Here is a 26,143-nt window from a genome sequence, read left to right as displayed (position 1 = left end):
AGCTATTACCTAGATTAATAGTCTTACTAACTAGCTAGTTTTCCTGTGCAAATAAGAATAATTTTGGCTTTTCACTTGTTTCAGTGCATAATTTAGGGCATCTTAGCATATTTGCATGCTGTAAAAAAAAATTCCACTAAATTTTTCAAAATTTCATTTATTCGAATGGTAGAGACAAAATGTTTTCTTCAATTGGTTCATTCCACAAATGGCTGTATCAGCGGGGGCTGGGTCAGGCTGAAGTCAGGACCTGGAACTCACTTGGGTCACTCACTTTGGTCGCAAAAGCCCAAGCACTGTGTCCATCGTCTGCTGCTTTCCCAGGAGCATTAGCTCCGAGCTGGATCAGAAGTAGAGCAGCTGAGAACCAAACCAGCATTTGCATGGGATGCCAGTGTAACAGGCAGCTTTATTCCACTAAACAATGATGCTGATTCCTCCACTCATGCTTTCTAAACTACAAGTTTGTTTACAATTTCAACCCTTCAATTAAGAAAACAAAAACTTTATAGAAAATATTAGTTGTAAATTGCTTTAATTCTGGTACAGGTATAAACTCATAATATTGGCATCCTTGTTATTGAATACACATGGTTTTAATTTTGAGTAGTGAACTGAAGTGAGATACAGAGTAGATCTTAATTATACCTTTATTCCTATTTCTTTTTCAATAAAAGATTGATTTGGGAGGAAGAAAGACAAAGATATCTTCTATCTGCTAGTCTGTTGCCTAGATTTCCTCCTATTGAGTGGCAAGAACCCAAATCCTTGGACCATCATCTGCCATCTCATAGTGAGTTAGTGGATCAGAAATGTGGGGCAAGTCGGGATTAAAACCAGGCATTCCGATATGGAATGTTTCTTGCGTTCTTACACTTAGATTTCTGGGTTAGCAGTCTAGATTGAAAGGTGCCCATGTGGTGTCCTCAGACGTTGCTGTCCGAGGTGAGGGGACATATCGGCCTTTGGAGGGTTGCTCTCAATAGCATGGAGAGGCAGATGGAGAACTGTGAAACACTCAAGTCGAAATGATGCCTTTGTAGTATTAGTGAGTTCTTTTATTTTTTAAAGGTTTATTTATTTTTATTTGAACGGATGGAGATAAATATAGAGATATATATAGAAAAGGAGAAGTTCACTTGCAAGTGATTGGAGCTAAGCCATTTGATGCCAGGAGCTAGAAGGTTCTTCCGGGTCTCTTACATGAGTACAGGGACCCAAGCACTTTGGCAATTCTGTACTGCTTTCACAGGCACAAGCAGTGACCTGGATCAAAAGGGGAGCAGCTGGGACTTGAACTAGCACCGATATTAGATGTGCGCACCACAGACCAAGAAGTTAACTCACTGTGCCTGAACCTCTGCTCCATAAACAGTTTGCTTTCCCCCAAACTAAAATTTATGCTTTGGCATTTACAGGCTAGTCAGTAGGAATAAATTATGCATGGGTGTAGCTTAGAAGTTATGATCTGAAGTACCAGACAATCTCTATCTCATCGAGATCCTCATTGATTTTTTTCCCTGCTATCCTCTTGCTAATTGATCTTCCCTTCTACCAAGGAACTTGATCTAGATGAAACCTGTTCCTTATTTTTCAACATTTGAGCAAACTTATTAGAAGTAGATTCTGCATCAACAGAGCTGAGTGAATGACCTCCTGGTGTACCTGGGAACACAGTGTGTGCAGATACTGGAAGGGGGTGTGGTCAAGCCAGCTGACCAATGGAGTTAATTGTTAAATCTGAAAAGTTTCATAGATGATATAGCATCTCTTTGAAGAGTGGGAGCTTTGCTAGTTTACAAGTAGTCTAGCAGTGAGTTGGATGGAGGAAGCCCAATCCCCGGTAGGAGGGTTTGGGCTCCTTGGAAGTTAGTGGTTTTTACACTACAAATCCTGGAGATGCTATTCCCACACAGACGCCTTTGCCTTATCCCTGGTCTTCTTGGTTCTGTGGATTTGGATGAGGCTTGAGAATTTGCCCTTACAACAACTTCCCAGGTGGTCTTAAGCCTGCTGTTTCAGGAGCCATGCTTTGGTAAGCCCTGGGTGCCTAGGAAGAGGTATTTGAGATGGTGTAACAGACTGTGCAGCATAAAGCGTTGTGTACTTAAAACAATTGATGTGCTTTTTGGGGGTGCAGTCATTGGTTGGAATAAGGAATAATTCCAACCAGGAGTCTTGAAATAAAGTGGAATTCCTTTCATTGGTGTCTGGTGATCCTGTTTAGAGGTATTGCATCATGGTAAGTGTTGGAGGAAGCCTGCTTGCTATTGGGATTATCAGGCACAATATGGTATGAGGAGCTACTGTGTGGCTGGAATTACCCTCGTGGAAGCGGCTGTCTGGAAAATCCTCTGATACCAAGTCCCCATTGACTTCAATGAGAACACCACTATCTGGGAACCTCAAAAATGGCCAATTTCTGTCTCTCCAGGTTTATCGGACTAATCAGTGTGCCGGCGAGTTTGTGATCACTTTTCCAAGAGCCTACCACAGTGGTTTTAACCAGGGCTTTAATTTTGCGGAGGCTGTTAACTTCTGCACTGTTGACTGGGTATGTAATTACCATGCAGTGAAATTTTGCAGATTTATTGTTTATTGCTTTGTTTGTGGACGTAGTGCAGAACGCTTTCAGAACACTCACTGTCTAGTTGCTTCGCCCCATCCCTACTTCACTGGCCAACGTGCTGCGAGATCGCCACTGGCCCGAGAATCTACATCATGGGTGTACTAAGAATACTGCTTCTTTCTGCCAACTTTGTCCGTGTTGGTGAAACTTTAATGAAGGGTGCTGTTGATGTGCCTGCTTGTTTGCAAAGTGGTAAATAGATCCCATTTATTTAAAGACTCTGCTTTGTATGGCACCAGTTTAAATGATTAACAGTGCCACAGTTTGATGACATATTTCACTTAGTTTAAAAAGCTGGGATTTATGTTGATATCTTCATTTGCTTAAAATATCCAGATGAAGTGTGTGTAATATTAAGATGAAACCTTTGTTACAATGCTTTTCACAGTTTCAAAAGATACGTAAATGTGTATTTCCAAACATATGCCACATGCTTGTGGACATAAATAAATTGGCTTTGTTTAAAGCTGTTTTTATAACTTAAGGGAGCTAATCGGCCCTTGAGCTGTAACATAAATATGGCCTAGACTTTGCTGGAACTGTGACGTTAGGGTTGATAAATGAGTTTGGCATAGAGTGTTTGTAGTGTGACAGTATAACCCAGAGTTGCACGTGGAGAGCAGATGAAGCTGATGTTTCTTGTGTGTTCTGACCCAGCTGCCCTTAGGCCGGCAGTGTGTGGAGCATTACCGCCTGCTTCACCGGTACTGTGTGTTTTCTCATGACGAAATGATTTGCAAGATGGCTTCCAAAGCTGATGTACTAGATGTTGTGGTAGCTTCAACTGTTCAGAAGGATATGGCCATCATGATTGAGGATGAGAAAGCTTTAAGAGAAACTGTTCGTAAATTGGTAAGTTTTCTAGAAGTCGAATTGCATATCATTGTATATTAATAAACTTGTTTATGCATTTTAGTATCATATCTTCCTAATCTTGTCATTTCCTTTATGGTCCTTCTAATGTCATTAAAGTATAGCATTTGCATTGTCTAATTTTTACCTGTTTGCCAAGTGAATATGTTTTTGTTGAATTTTCCAAAGATTTTGACTTTTGGGGGGTAATATTCGTTTATTTGAAAGCCAGAGTTGCTATATATAGTAAAACTCAACATGTTTAGCAGGTATAAGAATCACACAGTCAGATACAGAATACAGAACAGCAGCAGAGACTTCAGGTTTTTTTCTTTTTTAAAGATTTGTTTATTTTCATTGCAAAGTCAGATATACAGAGAGGAGGAGAGACAGAGATGTAGATTTTCTGTTCGTTGATGGTTCACTCCCCAAGCGGCCGCAACAGCTGGAGCTAAACCAACCTGAAGCCAGGGGCCTGGAATCTCTTCATGGTGTTGCTTGCGGGTGCAGGGTCTCAAGGCTTTGGGCCGTCCTCAACTATTTTCCCAGGCCACAAGCAGCGAGCTAAATGGAAAGCGGTACCCATATGAGATCCTGGGACATGCAAGGCAAGAACTTTAGCTGCTACGCTATTGTGCCAGGCCCCCTAGAACTTATTTGAAGTGTTCTTGGGTGAGCATCTTTAGGTGGAAATAGAACTTTCTGCGGCCCACCTTGTCCTCCTGTCTCACAGATGGCCCAGAGTCTAACTTTTCTTCATGTAATTAAAAGTTACAGGTTTACGCTGGGTCGTTCATTCCAAGATAAAATCCCTAGTTAGATCTTCAACTAAGATTAAACCTTGATCTCTAGCTATTTCCATTCCATCAAGTCCTTTGTATTGATTGGTGGCAGATTAAAACCAAAGTTCATCCATTTGTGTTTTCCTAACTAGTACAGCTGTCTCATGTGGCATAGTTAAAGACCATGCTTCATAGCAGATTTTTGGGGGACCAGCATTCTTAAGGCTGGGCTGGAATTGGGTTCCACCTAAGGAGAAGAGGTCATAGCAGTTTGATTTTTGAAAGGCAAAGATGTACATCCTGGAGGTGTTCAGTAGTGCAAACTATAGTTGAAACTCGCTGATTCGGTGCATCAGTTTGCTCGTAGGAAATCCTTCGTCATAACTTAATACTCTCCTATCCAGATAATATTCGCTGTTCAGGTAACTGGGTGAAGTAGGGTGAGACCCTACTCTGCCAACACCTGCACATTAGTCTTCTCCACTTGCCCCGTTTTCCTCCTCCCTGTTTTTATTGTTGTTGAGCCATTTCTCTGGCAGTGTCCCTCAGCCCTCCATTTCTTACATGCATATGCATTTCCCTTACTGTGATCTGTACCCAAGACATGGAGCTGCTGATGGGGAGTAGAAGAGCTGACAGCTGATCTCATTCCCTTTCCTGTCCTCTTGATAGCTAGTTGAACCCGAAGCCAGCCCGCGGGTTGTATAAAAAGGGATTTTCCCTACTCACGGAAAGTGCGTTAACTTGCTCCTGTTGACTTAGTTAAGTGTTGCTTTGTGTTTCTCACTTTTTACTCATACATCCCTACTTTGTCTTGGGGCAAGGGTATTCTACTCTTTCTAAAGTCTGAAAAGTGAACTTTATTCTAGGGAGTGATCGATTCAGAAAGAATGGATTTTGAGCTGTTGCCAGATGATGAGCGTCAGTGTGTAAAATGTAAAACCACGTGCTTCATGTCTGCCCTCTCCTGCTCGTGTAAGCCGGGCCTGCTGGTGTGCCTGCACCATGTGAAAGAATTGTGTTCCTGTCCTCCTTATAAATATAAATTGCGGTGAGTAGGAAGTGTGGCTTTTTTCTTTCCCCTCGGTAATGCTGAGGTTTCAGTGACATAGCTGTTGTTGGGCTGGAGGAAGAGGTGGGACCCATCTGTCTCAGAGCTAAGCCTGCATTCTCTTCCAGATACAGATACACTCTGGATGACCTCTACCCTATGATGAACGCATTGAAGCTTCGAGCAGAATCTTACAATGAGTGGGCCTTAACTGTGAATGAAGCTTTGGAGGCAAAAATCAACAAGAAGAAAAGTATGTGGCACCGCAAGTGTGATGTGGTGTTCAGTAGTTGATTTTGATTGGGATCTAGCCAACTTAAAATCAACCTTTCTATCCATCTGGGTGTTTCAGGGCAGGACCAGAGAAAGTTTTAAAACCAAGATCGGAAGAAGGAGGTGTCTCTACATTGGAGTGGAATATGCAGGGGGCTTTGTTTAACCAAACCGTGTGCTTAGGAAACACTGACCTGTTTTAAAATGTTTCCAGTTCACACACAACTTTAGAAAACCTTCTTAATCAAATCAGATCAAAACAAAATAAAACTGCATCCAATGAGAAAGACAGCATGAGCTGCTGGTTTATCACTTGTGAGGGCACTACTTTTTTTCCATCTCTCTTACCTGCCTTGTTGAGGGGAGCAGAGCAGTACACTATCTCTGAGTACACTGGGTCCTTGCAGAATAGCGCGTGACAGGAAGAGGCAGGCTGCCACCATGGCAAGATCTACAGTTGCACTGCTGTGACTTATCGGTCACTTTCCATATTTTACCTATCTTTTTACACATGGTATCTTAACATTTCTGCGATGAAGCACAGCTGCGTCCAAGCAGCCTCAGGAAAGAAAATGAGCACATTCGTGATTTAGAGCGGAGAAAAGCCTTTAAGTGTTGTGTGAGTATTGATAATGTGCTGGGCTCAGAGAGGTGACTCACTGCTTTGTTCATAGGCCTCGTCAGCTTTAAAGCTTTAATCGAGGAATCTGAGATGAAGAAGTTCCCTGACAATGACCTTCTGCGCCACCTGCGCCTGGTGACACAGGATGCAGAGAAGTGTGCCTCTGTTGCGCAGCAACTGTTGAATGGCAAGAGGCAGACAAGGTATGTTGCTGGCACTGTCCAAATAGGCTCTGGCAGAGCCTCTGGCAACATCCCGCCATTGTTTGGCCCTGGAAATCTGTGAGGGGCACACATGCAGATCCTCAGTGGACTGATCCAGCCTTCCTTTTTTGTAGATACAGATCTGGTGGAGGGAAGTCCCAAAATCAGCTGACGGTGAATGAACTCCGCCAGTTTGTGACGCAGCTCTATGCTCTTCCATGTGTCCTCAACCAGACCCCGTTACTGAAGGTAACCAGAAGGGTGTGTGGGAGAACTTGGAGATCCTGGGCTTGTAAATGACCTTGATTGACATTATTGAAGGTACTTCTTCGGTGTTAATGTACACATTTAATAACTAATGTTTTTAACACCTTGAGGGATGTATGTACAAAGCTCACAAGAGAAAGCTGGAAATTTTTAGTTTGAAAATGTGAACCAAGGACTAGGGCCACATATAGTAAGCAGAGTTTCTGTCTGTGGCACCAGCATCCCATATGGGCATCTGTTTGTGTCCTTGCTGCTCCGCTTCCGATCCAGCTTCCTGCTGTGGCCTGGAAAAGCAGTGGAGGATGGCTCAAGTCCTTTGGGTTTCCGCACCAGTTTTGAAGACCTGGTGGAAGCTTCTGGCTTCTAATTGGCTCAGTTCTGGCCATTGCAGCTATATGGAGAGTGAATCAGCAGATGTAGGATCTTCCTATCTCTTCTCTCCTTTCCTTATTTAACTGTCTTCCAAAGAAAAATGAAATTGTGACCAGCCAGTCTTGGAGCTGTGATGTCTGTGAAAGTGTGTTGTTTTAGCTATGAATTACCACTATGTGACCTGATGGACTCGCTATCACTGAAATGAAGTGGGACAGTGGAGTAGCACATGTAATGTGACCTTACGTGTGGACTATGTGTGAAAGAAACCAATGCCTGGAATGGTTGTTTTAACACAGGATCTCTTAAACCGTGTGGAGAACTTTCAGCAGCACAGCCAGAAGCTGCTCTCAATGGAAATGCCCAGTGCCGCTGAGCTGCAAGATCTGCTAGACGTCAGCTTTGAATTTGATGTGGAGCTTCCACAGCTAGCTGAGATGCGGACGCGGTTGGAACAGGCCCGTTGGCTCGAAGAGGTGCAGCAAGCTTGCCTAGACCCCAGCTCCCTTACGTTAGACGATATGAGACGGCTCATAGACCTGGGGGTGGGGCTGGCCCCCTACTCTGCAGTAGAAAAAGCGATGGCACGGCTGCAGGAACTGCTCACGGTGTCTGAGCACTGGGATGACAAAGCCAAGAGTCTCCTTAAGGCCAGGTAAATCGGGTCAGGCGTGTGGCCCCTGAGGCAGGGTGGCTGGGTGACCCTGTCTGCGAGCCTAGAGCACTGTGGCTGGCGTGTGGCAGGGGTTCTGTCGCTGCCACCTCCTGTGAGCATTGCAGTGGAAGCAGCAGAGATGTTTGGGACAGCTTTGGACTTCGGTTAAGGATTATTTTTGTTTGCCTAATTATAAAATGATGCAAATGCACTTCAGTGAAATTTTTCCATGCTCTGATAATACTATCTTTAAGGGATGAAACCATGTTTTTGGCAGGCAGGGCTTTTTTAAACTATAAGTTACTAAGAAGCCCGAGACATCTGAAAGCCTGCAGCACTCTGGAAAATGAAGACAGTGTGAGTTGTTTTTCTTGAACTAAGACTGCTTGCAAAAGTCGGGGACAGACACCTCCACTATATCTGGCAGATACACTGGATGCAGGCTGTCAGAGGGACAGGGGACTGCCACTGCCCTTGCCCTTGGTTCTGCGCTGCTCCTGGTCGCAGTTTACCACAGGAAGACACTTGAGTTTTGGGCATTGTTCTCTGGTCCATGGATGGAGGCTGCAAAACTTCCAGTGCTTTGCTTTGAATACATGAATGACCTCAAGCAAGTTTAACAGAGAGGAAGTTCATCGGTATTTTAGTTACCTTCTCAACATGGAAGCTTGTGGCTATATCCTCAGAAAATTAGGAGCAGGTAGAATTTAAATGCCTCACTGAGTTACTTACGTTTTATGTTTTTGAGAGCAAATATTCTGCAATATTGGTATAGTGAACATAAAATTAGCATTTACCAGGCTCCGAATACCCACTAGTTCCTGACTGATTTTCTCCCAACAGTGTAACACTTGCAACTGCATAGATCTCATGTGAAGATTTTTTTTTTAATTTGTGAAAAAGGAATCTCTACCTGCTGGTTTGCTGCTGAACTGCTAACAGCGATCAGACTGGGACAGGCATAAAGGCAGGAGTCAGGAACTCAGTCCAGGTCTCCTGCATGGGTGCCAGGGTCCAACTACTTTAGCTGTCACCTGCTGCTTTGAGGATGTGCATTAGTAGCAACCTGGGAATCCAATGCAGAGCCAAGACTTGACCCTGGGCATGTGGGCATCCCAAGGAGTACCCTGCTCTCTGTGTGCAATGGTCACCCTTGATGTGCCTAAATATTACTCAGCCAGTTGGTCCTACGTAATCTGATAACTAGTAGCTAGTCAGATGCATTTGCAAGACTGGACTCCTTTGAAATTATTTTTCCTTTTTGTTAACTGTTAGTAAGACATAGCAGCTACAAAATTGTAAGAAATGCCTCTGTTTCCTTTTGGTAGACCCCGGCACTCCCTGAGCAGTCTTGCCACCGCCGTCAAGGAGATGGAGGAGATCCCTGCATACCTGCCCAACGGCGCAGCTCTGAAGGACTCAGTGCAGAGAGCCAGAGACTGGCTTCAGGATGTGGAGGCCCTACAGGTTGGTTCCTCCTTAGTGCATTAAGAAAGGGCCGTAATTTACAAATCTGTGGAGGCTACATTAGATCAGCTGTGTCTCATGGCATAGATAATGGTGTATATCCAGTTTTCGGATGTAGTTGACCAGCTAGTGTCTTGACCGGGTTGTGCAAAACTGTTTGCTGCTTTGACAGTTCAGTTGCATGTTTCTGGTACCTGGAAACCTTTGAGAACTTGGCTGCTATTTGAGGGAAAGGAGCTCACAATGAAGGTGTGAGATAAGTTGTGACTTCTTCAGCCTGGGATGAAGAGGGGCCTCATGGTGGCCTGCCAGCAACATTGGTGTTGAAGCCAACCCAGTAGAAGATTCCATGAGCCTGCTTATTTATTTGACTTTATGGCCCAACTACGTCAAAGCCCTATTTCTACTGAATGGTGACTCAACCAGAGATAACCCTCCCAACCCTATAAGATTAAGGAAACTTAGCGAGTTTCAGAGAAATCGGCCATAGTAACCATCACCGCATATTTGCAGCCACTTGCTAGATGGTACATTTGCTGACCTGTGTATAAGGTCAAAGGGAGTTGAATGAGATGTGGGAAGAATGCCTCAATTGTTCAACCTGCTTTAGCTGGATGGCTTCATTGGGAATGTGGCTGGAGGGGCAGCAAGAGGTATCTTCCTCATGAACTCCTTGATTGTTGTAAACCAATAGTTCTTGGAGACCTGGAGAGAAAGAGCATCTTACGTTCTGTTTTTGTTGAGGTCTTCATATTCTAGGGAAAAATTCCTTTATGGTTTTGTAATATTTAAAGTTTAAGTGGTACTTTCTTGCCATTTGCTGATCAGACATACTGAATAGGACACTTCTGGTCAAAGGTCTGCAACAGGGCATCTGGGCATCTGTTTGAGTTAAAAAGAAGAGAGCCTTGTTTGGGTAGGTCCCATGGTGAAAGGTGGCCCAGGCAAGGCAGAAAGGAAAAGAATGTATCGCTGTGCAGGGAAGCACTTGATGGAGTTAGATCAGGTGCAGGCTGTCCTGAGGAAGGTCCTGAAGTGAAGGCTTCAGTCATAACTCTGAGCCCTTCTCTCTGAGACATGTGAGCAGCTGGAAGGTGTGGTTGTTGCCATGAGAGGCCCATGTGTGCTTGAGAAAGCCAGGGCATGCTTCTGGGTGGCTTTGTTCCATCTCTGCTTCATACACTGCGTGCTGGCTTGGCAGCGGTGATTGCATGGGTGGAAGGCAGGCTTTACTTAATTTCTGGGGGAAAAAAAAGCCTCACCTTTCCTAACATGGTGTATTTGGTAGCAGTTAACAGACGTGACTGGCATCAAGGAACCACATAGTTCAAATATCCAGTATGATAGAAAGTTACTCCGTATTTTCCAGTTGAAGGTCATAGCAATAGCGCATAACTTATGAGGTGCTATCATTTTTTTTTAAAAGATTTATTTTTATTATTTTTTACTGGAAAGGCAGATATACAGAGAGGAGAGACAGAGAGGAAGATCTTCCGTCCGATGATTCACTCCCCAAGTGAGCGCAACGGCCGATGCTGTGCCGATCCGAAGCCAGGAGCCTCTTCCGGGTCTCCCACGTGGGTGCAGGTTCCCAAAGCCCTGGGCCGTCCTCGACTGCCCTCCCGGGCCACAGGCAGGGAGCTGGAAGGGAAGTGGGGCTGCTGGGATAGAACCGGCGCCCATATGGGATCCCGGGCGTGCAAGGCGAGGACCTCAACCACTGCGCCACAGCGCCGGGCCCGAGGTGCTATCATTTTTAAAATTGATATTTGAAAGCTTATTTTCAGGGTTTTGTGCTGTAGCGCAGTGGACTAAGCTGACATTTGCCCTGTTATCCTATCAAAGGGCTGTTGCAATGGCTGTTCCACAAGGAAGTGCTGGCCCCTTCCTTGCAGTGCAGTACTTGGGTTCCTGCCATTCACATGACAGAGCTAGATTGCATTTCTGTCTAGCTCCTTTTTTGCCAGGTCCAGCCCCAGCTGTTGCTGTAATTTGGGGAATGAACCAACAAATAGAAAAGTTTTTTTTTCTCTGAGCTTCTCAGGGTCTCCCACATGGCCGCAGAGGCCGTGTCACCTGGGTCAGCTTCTGCTGCTTTCCCAGCTGCTTTAGCAAGGAGCTGAATCAGAAGTTGGCAGTGGGATTCAATCTGATATTCTTATGGATGCAGACACGGTAGCAGCTTAACCTGCCACACTGCGACACCAGCCCCTAATAAGTAACTGTTTTAAGTCATTTTCATTTTTTTTGAAAGGCAGAGAGCCAGGTAAATATACGAGACAGCTTCCATTTGTTGGTTTCTTCTAAATGCACTAACAGCCAACGGCTGTGCTAGACTGAAATGAGGAGCACGGTTCAACCTCGGCCTCCCCTGTGGGTGACAGGAACACGAGTACTTGGCCTGCTGCCTCCCAGGGTGCATGTCTGCAAACTTGGGTGTTTCAGTATGGGACGCAGGAGCCCGTTGGGGTCTTATCCACCATATCAAACATCTGGCCCTTTATTTTTTCTAAGTGCCCATCAGAACAAGAGGCCATGTATGCTTAGTTTACCCCATTCTCTTCTCGTTGTCCTAGAAGTGCCCTTGCTGGACTTCCTATGTGGCACGCTTGGCCCCTTCCTTTTTGTGTCGTCGTCAGGGACAGCAGTGCTTGATGTGGTGTGCCTCAGAACAAGCCTGTGCTTGTGGTGGGTTGTGTCAGGAGAGATCCGGCAGTCCATAGCAACAGCCCCCACGCATTTCTTCTCCCCCGCTAACACTCTAGCCAGAGCTCCTCCCAAGTGTGGGCCTGGAGCCGTGGCAGAAACAAGATGGGCGCCTTGTTAGACAGGCGGCTTCCCCGGGTGTTCCCTCACCGTGCAGTCACGATATCTGGGAAAAGGACTCAGAAAGCTGTCTAATTCAAAAGCTTTCCATGTGACAGGTGGGAATTCAGGTACACAATTTTCAAATGCATACTTTATACTGGGTTAGTTGAACTCATCATTGGTGAGTGAGTTAGAATGTGATAGTGTTTTTTTATTGTGTTTCTGTAAGCCAGTATGATCGCCTAAATCTGTTGCAAATGTTTATTTCTGTAGATTTTTGTTTTTTCTATTTATAGGGACCACTGTGCTCGGTGAACCAGAGGGATGATGGTGTGTGCCATGTCCACACTTGTGCCCTAGCACTGAGCACACACTTGACCCTCTGGTAGTAAGTGATCAAATAAAGTGTCAATTGCTCCATCCTGGATTTATGAGCCAGTGTACGTAGTTGGAAGCTGTGAGCTTAGCATGTTGAGATCATGAAGTAAGCTAAACTGTGGCCTTTTCACTTTGTGTGGTCGTATTGTCATTCTAAATGACTGTGCTGATTCTGGACTTCCTAGGCTGGAGGACGTGTGCCTGTGCTGGACACACTCATAGAACTCGTTACGAGAGGACGCTCGATCCCAGTGCACCTGAATTCTCTGCCGAGACTGGAATCCCTGGTGGCTGAGGTTCAAGCGTGGAAAGAATGTGCTGCCAACACATTCTTGACTGAGAATTCGCCATATTCTCTGCTGGAGGTAAGTGCAGGACGGTAGATCTCCCCGCCTGGTGAAGCACGGAGTCTGTCCCCCATGCAGCCCACATCATGGTTGATCTCTGACAGACCTGGGAGATTGTCCTGACCTGCTCTTAAGGCACCTTTCCGTGTTTGCAGTGTGCTTTCCATGGGGGATCCTTTCTCTGGGGTTGAAGTCCTAAGTGTGACCGCACCTCACCAGCTGTCAGCCAGCCTGGCCAGTGATCGCCTCTGCATTTTGCAACGTGCATTGGCTGTACTTCTCTACATCTCCTGTAGGCTGACCTGCAGACCACCTTGTGACTAGAATCACTTGGTATAGATCATGCTTTTAATGTGGTTTAGTTGAAAGTGGAATAAAAGTCATTTGTGTCCCTGCCTGCCGCAATCTTTTCCCATTCTTGTGTAGAAAGTCTCCTGGTCCCAGGGCTGCTTGTCAATGAACATGTCCAGTTACTCTCTCCCTTCGTGCACCAAGGGGCTTATCTTAGGAATTTGTAATGCTCTGTTATTTTACTATGGATCTGCTTTGTCCCACCTAGGTGCTGTGTCCTCGATGTGATGTTGGCCTTGGGGGATTGAAAAGGAAGCAGAGGAAATTGAAGGAGCCCTTGCTGAGTGGGAAAAAGAAAGGTACCAAGTCTGAGAGCCTGAGCGAGCTGGAGAGAGCTCTGTCGGAGAGCAAGGAGACGAGCTCGGCGGTACGTGATGGGGATGCTAGACCCTTGCTGCCGTAGGAGCACTGGCTAGGCAAGCTGAGGGGCTGGAGAGCACTTCCCAGCAGCTTTGCGGGGTGGGTGCTACAGACTGCAAGTCCTGCCAGGGCTGACACAGCAGGGTAGAACGGACAGGGATGTCACCCTGGAAATGCACAGTTAGAAATATATGGCATGTGCTAGTCACTTACTTGAGTTTGACTTGTAATTTAAAACACTGCTGATTCAAAGAGAGTTTTTAAATGTATAATGATAAAAGAAGTGGAAATGTTTGGGATAAAAGGAGAACTTGTGATTTGGACTTTAAAAATTTATATTCTTTAAGAATGTCTTGGTTCTTTCCATTTCCAACCTTTGGGAAGGTCATGTTGTCACCTAAGGCGTGGACGTTAATCTGTACTTTGTGTTCCTCTACAAAGAAAGTGGTTCTAAATATGCTACAGATTTGTTACCTGTTTTAATTTTAGTTTTTGTTTTTCCTCTAATCCCTTGTTCTAGCATTTTGATTGTGGTGAATCATGATGAGTTTGCGCGTAGCCAGGTGTAGCATTAGGAACAATTTACTTGCGACAACATGCTAAAGATTCAGGAATAGATTTGGGCTGATAGCCTATGACTTTTGTTCCTAGATTTTTATTTTTCTCTGTCTCCTTTAAAGATGTATTTGTTTGAAAGACAGAGCAAGAGAAGGGGAGAGATGAGATTTTTTTTAAAGATTTATTTATTTATTGGAAAGTCAGAGATACAGAGAGGAGGAGATAAAGAGAGGAAGATCTTCTGTCCGATGATTCACTTCCCCAAGTGAGCGCAATGGATGATCTAAGCCAGGATCCAGGAACTTCTTCTGGGTATCCTACACGGGTGCAGGGTCCCAAGACTTTGGGCCGTCCTCAACTGCTTTCCGAGGCCACAAGCAGGGAGCTGGATGGGAAGTGGAGCTGCCGGGATTAGAAGCGGCGCCCATATGGGATCCCAGTGTTCAAGGCGAGGACTTTAGCTGCTAGGCTACGCTGCCGGGCCCAAGAGATGAGATTTTGTGTCTGATAGTTCATTCCCAAATGGCCACCATACGGGAGCTAGACTAGGTCAGAGGCACAAGCCAGGACTTCATTCAGGTCTCCCAGATGGGTAGCATGGACCCCCTTTATGGGCCATCTTCTGCTGCCTCCCCAGGTGCATTAACAGGATGCTGGCTCCGAAGCCAAATGACCAAGACTTACCAAGTGCTCCTGAATGGGATGCTAGTGTCTGAATCTTGGGGATAGCTTATTGTGCCTGTGAGGTGGGCATTCGTGACATCTGTCCCGTGCGTGCTGAGGTGTAGCCACAGGGCAGTATGTACCATAGTGCGAGGCAGGGTATGCTGCCCTCATCTCGTGAATCCTGCATGCCAGGGAAGGCCAAGTTCTCTGTGAAGTCATCCTGGCTTGTTGATTCCTTTGCAGATGGCTGCTCTTGGGGAAGCCCGCCTGAGGGAGATGGAAGCCCTGCAGTCTCTCCGACTTGCCAACGAGGGGAAGCTGCTGTCGCCTGTCCAGGATGTGGAGACCAAGATCTGCCTATGTCAGAAGGGCCCAGCTGCCCCCATGATTCAGTGTGAGCTCTGCAGGGCTGCTTTCCACACGGGCTGTGTGACAACAGCCGCCACTGCACAGGGCCCTCAAATCTGGCTCTGTCCCAACTGCCGGAGGTCAGAGAAACCTCCACTTGAGAAGATTCTGCCACTGCTGGCCTCTCTGCAGAGGATCCGGGTTCGCCTTCCCGAGGGAGACGCGCTTCGGTACATGATCGAGAGGACGGTAAACTGGCAGCATAGGGCCCAGCAGCTGCTCTCGTCAGGGAGCCTGAGATCTGTGCACGAGCACGTGGGCTCGGGACTATTCCACAGCAGGTGGCCAGCCTCGGTGGGGCAGGCGGCTGAGACATGCAAGGTGAGTCCAGATGTTGCAAGGTATCGTACTGTGTGTGCCACTGTGCCTCCCACCTCACCTCTGGCTCCCTGCTTTTAAGGGGCCATGGGGCCACCCTTCTCCTTGGCACTCTATTGATATGCATCCACCTCGTCACCTCCCGGAAGGATTTCTGTCTGCTTGGGTTTACTGTATGTACATTCCCTACAGGCAGATATGGGTCTTTTTGCTGGCCTCGGTTTTCTCGTTCTTGCCTCTCTAGCGTGTCACTTGGCATACAAGAGCCAGCTTCTTGCCCTCTGTGTCTTTTTGCACCATGAGGAAGGAGGCTTGGAATGGGGACATCAGGAAGCTGGCCAGGAGGGATTCATCTTTCAGATCTCAAGTGAACACGGATCCAGCCAATCAGATGGAGCAAAAACTATCTGCCATTAATTGCCTTTGAGTTTTTAATTTTCTGAAATACAGTATCTGACCCATGGCAGGTGGTGATCTAGTCATGTCTGGGGGCGTCTTCCGTGGGCTCGTTCACCTTCTTTACTCTGGCTGCGCTGGAGGGCTGAGACATTTTGCTAATTTACTGATCTGCGGCTCAGAGGAGTGTGGGCAGGTGAGGGAATGCGATTTCTGACAGCTCCTCATCGCATTTCCTCTAAGGGGGGATCTGCCTGTGCCCCAAGTAATCTCCAGGAAGTCCTAGGAGAAGGTGTGGTCTGCTTCCTCCCAAAGAAAAAGCTTGCTTCCAAAGTCCTCAACTTCCCGAGAAGCTAGGCGGAGTGGAGGCTTGGTCTTTGGCAAAGTGTTGATGTGGGGGTATTTAACCCGTTAGAAGCCTTATGAAGGACCTTGTGCCTTGCAGGTGTCTCAGCCTCCTGGCCCGACGTCCTTTGCCTCACCCAGTGACCGGGACAGCAGAACCTCACATGGACACTCGCCCTTCTCCACTGGGCAGAGCTGTGTTCCTCTCCATGGTTTGTATTCTGTCGATGTCTATTTTGAAGGCTGGGTAGGAATGGTATTTTGTGGCAGGTTTCTGTCATAGATGATTTAGTACCAAGAAAACCACTTTATCCGGAGTGAGCACTGGGCAGCGGCTTAAAGCTGCCACTTGAGACTCCTGCCTGCCATGTCAGAGCCTGATTTAATTTCTAGCTATTCCGCTTCCAATTCCGCTCCCTGCTAATGTGCCTGTAAGACCGAAGTCCCTGAGTCCTTGCCACCCCCATAGGTGACTTGGATGGAACTTCTGACTCCTGGCTTGGGCCACACATAGCTATGGCGGCCATTTGGGGAGTGAATTAGCTGATGGAAGGTCTCCCTCCCTCTATGTCCTATGTGCCACTCCATCCTTGCAAATAAACCAATTGATATTTAAAGGGTTGGAGTTTGCCGCATAAAAAGAGATTTCAGTGATCGGCTTCGTGTCCTTGACCACAGGGATGGGAACCTGCTGTGGTTTCATTACTTTGGAGACATGTGGAAAAGCTTTTTCCCCCAACTATCTATCCAGCGAATCTTGTGCCCTGCACTGCAGTTAGAGTCATCACCCATCCCAGTGTGTGGCTGCAGTGCCTCCGACTGGCTACTGCCATTTGTGCAGGAGCAGTAAGAATGGGAGGGCAATTTGGCATGGTGTTGTAGCTCCTGGGAATACCTGGCTTTGGGTCTGCTTGTATTGCTGGCTTAGGCACATGAGGTGAGCCCAATGTTGGTGGAAGGCAGCATAGAAGGGGTTGATAGTAGCAAGAGGGGGACCTGCCTCGCCCCTTGTCCTTACTTTGGTCTGGTCTGGTTTCTGACAGCCCTCAGTCCAGAAGTGAATGAACTGTTGATGGAAGCCCAGTTGCTCCAAGTGTCCCTTCCTGAAATTCAGGAGCTTTATCAGACCTTGCTTGCAAAGCCAAGCGCCCCTCAGCTAAGCGACAGGAGCTCCCCGGCATGGCCCAGTGGCGAGAAGGTGGGTATCTGTGGACTGCTCCTGTTGCTGTGTTGTGGGCACGGGGTGGCTCTCAGTGGGCTCCCAGCTGCTGTGTCGGGACCTATTGAAAGCCATGGAGTGGAAGGGGTAAGGAGCTTCTCAGCGTCACTGTGTGCTCTCCCTGAGTCCCAGACCTGATGTAGGACATGCTTGCAGATGCAAGGAGACTGCCTCCCTGGCAGAGCGCTCGTTAAACAGCCGCTTTGCTAGCACAGCTGAAAGCTCCCCATAACCGAGGCCCTGAGAGTGTGCTCAGGTCAGCAGCTGTGGGCAGGCTGTGGGGTGATGGACAGGCCTGGGCACTCTGTCAGCCACCCAGCGCTGTGGCTCAGAGGAGCATCTCTGTGACCCTCTCCTTTTCAGGGTGCCAAGGGAAAGGGCGTGGTGGGTTGGCTGCACTGGCGGTCCCGCGGGACTTGGGGTTAGGCTGTAGTGTGCTCCCACCTGGTGTCTGCCATATTCTCTGGGGGCCGTCCTGGACTGACACTGGATTTGCCCGTCTCCACCCAGAATGACTGCTGCCGGGCGAAGCGTGATGGAGTCAGCAGTGTGGAGCGAAAGCTCAAGAGACGCCTGGAAAGAGAGGACCTTGCCAGTGAACGGTGGGATCGAGTGAAAAAAATGCGGACCCCCAAAAAGAAGAAAATCAAACTAAACCACCCCAAGGACACGAACAGTTTCAAGTTAGAGAGAGAACGTAGTAGCTATGAGTCGGCACGTTCTGCCGAGAGCCACTCCCTGCCCTCAGACACGTCCCATTCAGAGCAGGAGGACTCAGAGGACGAAGACGCCGTGTGCCCTGCCGAGAGCTGCCTGCAGCCAGAAGGAGACGAGGTCAGTGAGCTGGGGGCCGTGGGGGCCATGCTTCCCCTTAACTCAGGCGCCCCGTAAGCTAGACTCGCCGCGCCGGGCTCTCTGCTCCTCTGCTCCCAGCTCGCCTGCGGGCTCGCTCACTCCTCCCCGCGGGGCTCTCTGCTCCTCCATCGTTCCTGGCTCTCCTCTCTTTCAAGAAATTCCTGTTCCTCCCTTTCTCCTCTTCTCACTCCTCCGGCTGTCACCGTCCTGGCGCTAAGCAGGTGGGAGGGTGCTGCTGCCGTGCCCCCGTGCGCACTGGGCCGGGGCAGCCCTGGCTTGGCCCCAGAGCAGTCGTGGCTTGAAGAGTGACTGATGCGGTTGCTTGGGCCTCTGGGCCGGCTGCACCCGTGTGGCTTAGCTGTCCAGCCACGGTCCCACCTGGGTCGTGAGGCTGGCCTGGCCAATGTCGAGTCGCCTTGTCTCCTGAAAACCCCGTCTTCCTGCTCTTTGTAACCAGGTGGACTGGGTCCAGTGTGATGGCAGCTGCAATCAGTGGTTTCACCAGGTCTGTGTTGGTGTCTCTCCAGAGATGGCAGAGAAGGAGGACTACATCTGTGCCCGCTGTGCCGGGAAGGAGGCGCCAGGCCGGAAGTGAAACACACACAGACACCCCGCCCCGTGCCATTCAGGACTCCCACCGGGAAGATTTCTTGAAATCTCAGCAAAGCTGCAGGACTGGTGTTGAAGCCAGCCTGTAAACGGTGCTATTTCTATTCCTTATGGGATCATTTTTCCAGAACTCTTTGAAAAAAAGAAAAAACAACTAAAAAAATTTTTGACACTTTTTGTATTTTTCCTTAAGAGCTGTTTGTGGTGTGGAGGGGTGAGATGGTGACTGCTTCCTGCAGGGGTCCCCACCACCTGGAAGGCCCTGGCACACACGCCTGGCCCTGCATGGCCCTGGCGGCTCGCCTCCGTCTGGAATGGACCAGCCCGCAGCGCAGCTCGGACTCCGTGTCCAGATGGGCACCAGAAATTCCAGTAAATCCTCATCTGAGGAATCTCTCTCGTTTACTCTGGCACCAAGGGGGACTTGACCATTTTCCACTTTGGGGTTTTTTTGTTTGTTTGTTTGTTTGTTTGTTCCTTTCTTTATTGACACACTTTTCCTTTCCTGGTAGACTAGGTTTATTTATCTGAGCAATAACTTCTATGTTGGTTTCAGTGGCTGGAATTAAAACAAAACAAAACAACCTGTGCGCTGTGTGTTGCTGCTTTAGCATCGCTGGTGTGCAGAGCGCACGCGTCCGGGCCGGGCTCGCAGCGGACTGGCACTGCTCCGCCGGCCTTGGCCACACAGCTGTGCTTTGGCTTCCTCTCGGCTCCTGCCTCCTTGCCGATTTTGGTAGCTTGTATCAAATGTTGCAGTTTTTATTGTGGAATAAACCTTCCTCCTCACAGAGCGCTAACTGCTGGTTATTGAGAGCCCATGGAGTGCAGCCCCTGGTGCCCCTCGGCCTGCAACAGCTGGGAGCTGCTTGGGAAGCCATGCTGGTGCCCCAGTGCTGGGGTGCGTTCTCCCATTCTGAGGGAGCGATGTCTTACACAGGCTTGCAGGAGACCTGGGCCAGGGCTGAGGGTTGGAAGGAAGGGTGAGGAAGAGAGGGCCAGGGAGGAGGCTCATGACCCTTCAGGCTCTGCCTTTCCAGTGTCCTCCCCACCTCTCCTGCGGTCCTCGCAGGCTCTGGACACTGCTGCTGCCCCCGTGGCCTCTGCTGTGTCGCAGTAACAGCACCCCTGGGAGCAGAGTACACGGGTTTGGTTTGTCCTGTCACTAAAACTTGTTTTCCCATGTTCTGCAGCCATAACCTGGAGGAGGTAGAACTAGAGGGTTTTTAATGAAATCAAACAACAGCAGTTTGTGATGTAGCAAGATTTCAATGTACCACCCCCTTTTATGCAATTCATATAATTAAATTCTTTCTGAATGACTCCCAGTTGTCTACAGCGTCCTATGGGTGTTGTCTCTCCTTGTACTGCGGGACCTGTTGCAGCAGGGCACAGTCCAGTAGTGGGCTGGTGTGGCCTTTGTGGTAACCCCATGCTGGGAGCCCGCCTGGGGTAGCATGCCGGTGGCTGGAGAGGTCGTGCTGGGCACTGGGGGCTGCTGCAGAGTCTGCCCACCAGTCAGCACCACGCCGCCCTCCCCCCCCCCCCCAGCAGTTTCCTGCTGTACTTGGAGATTCTGAGCCTTCCTGATACCTGTGTCCTTGGTGTTCCTGAGGAAACTGCCCACTGCCCTGCCCACGGGTGAGGACCCTGGAGATAGAGCGTTGGGTTGCTGCCCCACACTGACGTGCTGGGGAGCCACAGGAATTCTCCCTCACACCTCACACTTAGGTCTTGCATTGTGCGAGGTGACTGCCCTGATGCCGTCCATGTTGGGGCCGCACTGCTCCCTCTGCTGGCCTGGGCCTGTGACTGCCCCTGTGGGTATATGTGTTGGGATGGGTGAGGACTGTGTAAAGTGAGGGCCTGAGCCAGTAGGGGTGAGTGAGCAAGCCACAGGGCCACTGCCCTGGGCAGTAAAGCTGGGGCAAGGGTGCCCACCTCATCACAATGGCTGCTGTCTGCTGTTTTGCTTTTGCTTCCAGATGGAGAGAGCAGGTAACTGACCCTGGCTGGGCAGGGCTCGCTCCGACATGCCGGGAGCTGGGACAAATTTTCCCAACACAAGGATGACCTGAAGCAGACACCGCCTGTGGTGTCAGTCACTGCTACACCTGGGTCCCAGCTGTGTAATCTGGGGGCTGGTTGTGGGCAATTCATCGGGGAGGTCCTGAATCTGCCGTGACAGCCTACCACGGAACACCATGGTTCTTGGGCCAGTGCAGGGGAGTGTGAGAGCAGAGCAGGGGCAGAACATGATACTATCTTAAAGACTGATTCATTTTTATTGGAAAGGCAGATTTTATAGAAAGGAGAGACGGGAAGATTTTCCATCAGCTAGTTTACTCCCCAGTAGCTGCAACAGCTGGAGCTAAGCCATGTGAGTCTCCCACATGGCTATAGGGTCCCAAGGCTTTGGGCCGTCGTCCATTGCTTTCCCAGGTTGCAAGCAGGTTGTTCAGCTGTATGGGAAGTGGAGCAGCTACAGCATGAACTGGCACCCACACAGGATCCCAGCACCCGCCAGGCAGGGATTTAGACACTGAGCCATCACAACCAGCCCCTTGGGAGGCCATTTTCACATAGGTCGACATGAGTAAGCACAAAGCCTAGCTCTGGCTTAGTGCCAGCTTCTGTGCACTCTGTGTAGTTCCTTCCAGGCTGTGTCCTGTAGCACTGCGAGCAGAAAAACATCCCCAGCTCCTGCAGCAGAATCCTCCGCCTACTGCATGCTGTGGAGGCAGGTCTGAGCAACTTCCTTAAATCCATCTACATGATATACAGCATGCGGGGCCAGCATTGTAACGCGGTGAGTTAAGCTACTGCAGACCACAGAGACATCCCAGATCAGAGTGTCAGGTGCAGTCCCATCCAGCTCCCTGTTCAGGCACCTGCAAACAGCCCAAATATTCCAGCATGGGACACCTGCATGTAGTTCTTATCCTGGCCTCTGCTGCTCTAGTTATTCAGAGAGGGAACTCACACGTTGGGCCCTAAACATTTCTCCTTATAAGATCACCCCAGGGCCCGGCGCGATGGTGTAGTGGTTAAGGTCCTCGCCTTGCACGCCCAGGATCCCATATGGGCGCCGGTTCTAATCCCGGCAGCTCCACTTCCCATCCAGCTCCCTGCCTGTGGCCCGGGAAAGCAGTCGAGGACGGCCCAAAGCTTTGGGACCCTGCACCCACGTGGGACGCCGGGAAGAGGCTCTTGGCTTTGGATCGGCATAGGATCGTCCGTTGCACTCACTTGGGGAGTGAATCATTGGACAGAAGATCTTCCTCTCTCTCCTCTCTGTATATCCGCCTTTCCAATAAAAATAAAATCTTTTTTAAAAAAGGGAGGCCTAGCATGATAGCCTAGTGGCTAAATCATCACCTTGTAACCAATCCCATAGTAGCACTGGCTGTGTCCTGGGAAAGCAGTGGAGGATGGCCCGAAGCCTTGCCATGATCCCACCAACCATGGGAAGAGGAACTGCAAGGAGCAGCAAAGATGCCAGCACCAAGTGGGACCAGGACCTTCCTCTGCTGCTGGCGATGTGAGCATTGGCTGCACCCTGGCCCCTTGTCACCAGTGTCCCTGCATGCGGCTCTTCAAGCCTCTGAGTGACTTCCTGTGTGGCCCCAAGCAGGAGCATTGCTGAAATGCTGCTGACACTGAAACTCCTGTTGTACTGTGGACAAGGCCTTTGAAGGGATGAAGAATCTGCCGGTAAAGTGTGTTTCACTCATCCCTACCAAGTTACAAAGATACCGCTGCGTGTTGCATGCCACTGTGCACCTGGATGCATGCAGCAGTGAGCACATTGGTGTGGGGATGCAGAAAGGCAGCCTGTGACAGGATGGCCGCCTGGCCTGTTTGGGGGTGAATTGCAGGTGGTGGGAGATCACGGGATGCTGAGGTCACTTGCTCTGCCGCAGGTGAGTGGAGACCCAAGGATATCTGCCACCCTTGTTCTTGGGTGGAAAATAAAGGCATTACTAAGGGCACAGGTGTGTGGGCTATACCTTCATGTCTAATGCCACCTACCCACAGCACACGCCTGGCACATCTGCCCCTGGCTGTCACTCCATCAGGAGTTTGCAGGAACCACGTTTGAGACCCTATGCCCCCATTTGCATCCCTGCCAGGGCCTGTTCCAGACTGCAGTTCAGAAAACACACATCTTCTGCATGTGGGGCAGTTTGAATGTTCAGAAATGAAGTTGGAGCGTGGAGAAGTTTGAACTTCTAAATGCTTTAAACTGCAGTATTCCCAGTACCCATGATGCACTGTTTCCGGATGGGGCATATTTAAACTGACTAAAGAATCAGACATCCTGAAAGAGTTTCATTTTATTCTTTTTTTTTTTTTTTTTTTAAGATTTTTCATTTGAAACGCAAGAGTTACCAGGAAAGGAGGCTTACTTCCTCCCAGTTGGTTTTTATCCATGAGCATCATGACTAGAGCAGGTTGACGTGTATTTGAGACATGGCAGCAAAGAGCGGGTTCCAGGCAGGTGCTAAAGCAAGCCATGGCCGTGAGGACTGTGCTGGAGAGTTGGGGAGGCGCATCCCACAGTTGCTGTTCATGTGTTCTGCTGTGGGTCTTCCTGGTTGTGGGATGCTTTATTTCCTGGGAAGGTGCCAACCTCACAGGCATGCTCAGCCCAGCAGTGGCCTCCTGCAGGCACCAGAATGCATGGTGGGCTGCTCCAGCCGGGCCAGACCCCACTACTCTGCTCACCTGCTATCCCCTCCACCCCAGGAAATGTGAGGAGGGAACCCAGGGAGAGCGGTGTCCAGAACCCCCAGAGGTATCTAAAGAAGAAACCACTGGCAGGTGAGATTGCACTGTTGGCATTCAGCAGAATGGGTCTGAGCCATTGCAGAATCTCTGGCAACTCTACCTGGCGTGCTGGGCCTGGCCACCAGATGGCAGCAAAGCCTTCATGGAGCCATCCTGTGATGGAGGTTTAGCCTGGCCAGGAGGGAACAAAATATTGTGAGCTTGGACACACTTCACTGGGGCTCCAGCTTTTCCTAGCAGAGAAGGCAATTGGATTTTGTGCCTCCTTTTCCTCAACTTCTATCTTTGGACAGGTTTATTTCTAGACTAAGAAAAACTGGGTCCCCACTGGTGCTGTGACTCATAATGGCTAATCTGCCCATGGTTGTCAGCATCCTCTGTGGGCACTGGTTCACGTCCCAGACGTTCCACTTCCCATCCAGCTCCCTGCCTGTGGCCTGGGAAAGGAGTAGATGACAGCCCAAAGCCTTGGGACCCTGCACCTGCGCAGGAGACCAAGAAGAAGCTCCTGGCTCCTGGTTTCAGACCAGCTCAGCTCCAATTGTAGTGGCTGTTGGGAAGTGAACCAGTGGATGGAAGATCTTTCTGTCCCTCCTTCTCTCTGAAAATCTACTTTTCCAAGAAAAATATATATATTTTTTAATTGGAAAGTTAGATATACAGAGAGGAGGAGAGACGGAGAGGGAGATTTTCTGTTCATTGATTCACTCCCCAAGTGGTTGCAGCAGCTGGGGCTGAGCCAGTTTGATGCCAGGAGCTTCTTTCACATGGGTGCAGGGTCCCAAGGTTTTGAGCCATCATCAGCTGCTTTCCCAGGCCACAAGCCGGGAGCTGGATGGGAAGTACATCCGCCCAGATACGAACTGGTGCCCATATGGGATCGCAGCAAACGCAAGGCAAGGATTTTACTGCTAGGCTACCATGCTGATCCCAAGAAAAATATTTAAAACAAGCAAAAAATCAGGGTGTCCAGAGCCATCTTCTTTGGAGAAGTGTTGGGGATGAGCATGAATTACTGCGGGCTCAGTTGGAGGGGCTGCAGCCTCCTAAGCTGTGCCGGTGGTCTACGCCTGAGCCCCGTGGGAGCCATCGCAAGGCCAGAATGACTTGAGTAAGATTGTGGGTAGTACTGCACCAGACCTGAATCCCGGAGCTGAGCTAGACCCTGCCCCTCCTGAGTGCTGGTCCTATATAGATCAAGCCTACCCACTGCACCACGCGAGGTCTCGGAAAACACTAGCAGTATACACTAGCACCTGATGTTGATTAATACGTGGTGACACCTGACAGAACAGCATCAGCTTAGGGCTTTACAAGTGGTATGCATTCCCTACTGTGCTTATTAGGTACCATTTCCAGGGTCGGGGCCAAAAGGCCGGGGTCTAGACGCCTCAGAGTTTGTGGGAAGAAGCTTGTCAGCGAGGCTTCTACACCCATCAGACCATTGAAGACTGGAGGCTGGGGGTCTTGGCAGAGGGCTGTGTCCAAGTCTCCCGCAGTTTTGCCCAGAAAGATTGTGGCACATTTTCTAGGCTGAGCCAATGGCAACTGCACAGATTTTTTTTTTTTTTTTAATTGGAAAGGCAGATGTATAGAGAAGGAGACAGAGAAAGTTCTGCCATCTACTGGTTCACTCCGCAAGTGGCCACAAGCTGGAGCTGAGCCAATCTGAAGCCAGGAGCTTCTTCTAGGTCTTCCAAGCGGGTACAGAGTCTCAAGGCTTTGGGCCGTCCTCTACTCCTTTCCCAGGCCACAAGCAGGGAGCTGGATGGGAAGTGGAACATCTGGGACATGAACCAGCGCCTACAGGGGATACTGGAGCTATGGCCAGAAGATTAGCCATTATGAGTCATAGCACCAGTGGGGACCCAATTTTTCTTGATCTAGAAATAAACCATTGTTGTCATTTGGGGAGTGAATTAACAGGTGAAAGATTCTCTCTGTACTCTCAAATAAAAATATATTAAAAAAAAAAAAAAAAAGACTGGGGCCATCTGAGCAGTTCCTCGAGGAGTCTGAGCCATAACAGATGAGTGACCTCCGGGTCTCCCTTGGCCTCGCCCCGAGAGCCGCCCTTCCTCCCACACCCCACCAGGGCCTGTCACTTGCCCCTAGCATGGTCTGAGTGATGGCAGTTGTAGATACACCTTGGTGGCTTCCTGGAGGCCTGTGCATCTGCTGCTTTGGGTGGGTGCCCAGGATGAGGGGCCTCAGCTCTGTGGGCAGGGGCCTGCTGGGAAGTGGCCAGGTATGGATAGCCCCACAGCTCCTTTAGCCACTGCCAGCAGAGGCACCTGATTGGGACTGGGGGCTGGCCCAGAACAAGCTGTCTAAGGAAATCGGGAAGCCCTAGACATGGGAGTCATGTGTGAGAAGTTCACGGCCAGGAGTGGATAGGAATAGACACAGCAGCAGGAGGGCCTGTGAAGCCGAAGCTTACCCCAGTAGACATATGTGCTCAGTGCTCCAGACCCAGGCCCAGCCACATACCCAGCTATCTTCTGTCCAGAAAGGCCACTCGCAGGGGCAGGGGCTGGGGAGGGACCTGGTTCAGGGTGCTC

The 26,143-nt window shown here is 49.2% G+C and overlaps 1 protein-coding gene across 3 annotated transcripts in view; it reads left to right on the top strand.

The window, feature by feature from the left end:
• The window catches only part of KDM5B (lysine demethylase 5B), a 57,502-nt gene extending 37,388 nt beyond the window's left edge, over positions 1-20,114 (top strand). For 2 of the 3 annotated variants that reach the window (XM_040985454.1, XM_040985453.1), the window contains 15 exons: positions 2,435-2,554; positions 3,287-3,481; positions 5,133-5,314; positions 5,443-5,567; positions 6,262-6,412; positions 6,547-6,661; positions 7,351-7,706; positions 9,035-9,173; positions 12,545-12,724; positions 13,266-13,424; positions 14,885-15,370; positions 16,209-16,320; positions 17,152-17,306; positions 17,838-18,161; positions 18,640-20,114. In XM_040985454.1, the coding sequence (XP_040841388.1) occupies positions 2,435-2,554; positions 3,287-3,481; positions 5,133-5,314; positions 5,443-5,567; positions 6,262-6,412; positions 6,547-6,661; positions 7,351-7,706; positions 9,035-9,173; positions 12,545-12,724; positions 13,266-13,424; positions 14,885-15,370; positions 16,209-16,320; positions 17,152-17,306; positions 17,838-18,161; positions 18,640-18,777 (2,937 nt within the window). In that variant the 3' untranslated portion in view covers positions 18,778-20,114. The remainder of the gene's footprint in view (positions 1-2,434; positions 2,555-3,286; positions 3,482-5,132; positions 5,315-5,442; positions 5,568-6,261; positions 6,413-6,546; positions 6,662-7,350; positions 7,707-9,034; positions 9,174-12,544; positions 12,725-13,265; positions 13,425-14,884; positions 15,371-16,208; positions 16,321-17,151; positions 17,307-17,837; positions 18,162-18,639) is intronic. The other variant, XM_040985452.1, reaches the window with a different exon arrangement.
• The last annotated feature ends 6,029 nt before the right edge of the window (positions 20,115-26,143 follow it).

The sequence above is a fragment of the Ochotona curzoniae genome, unplaced genomic scaffold (assembly GCF_017591425.1).
Source record: "Ochotona curzoniae isolate NIBS_2020 unplaced genomic scaffold, NIBS_Ocur_1.0 contig_430, whole genome shotgun sequence".
Classification (NCBI taxonomy): Eukaryota; Metazoa; Chordata; class Mammalia; order Lagomorpha; family Ochotonidae; genus Ochotona; species Ochotona curzoniae.
Note: the sequence above shows the minus strand (reverse complement) of the source record. Positions and strands in the feature narration are given on the sequence as shown.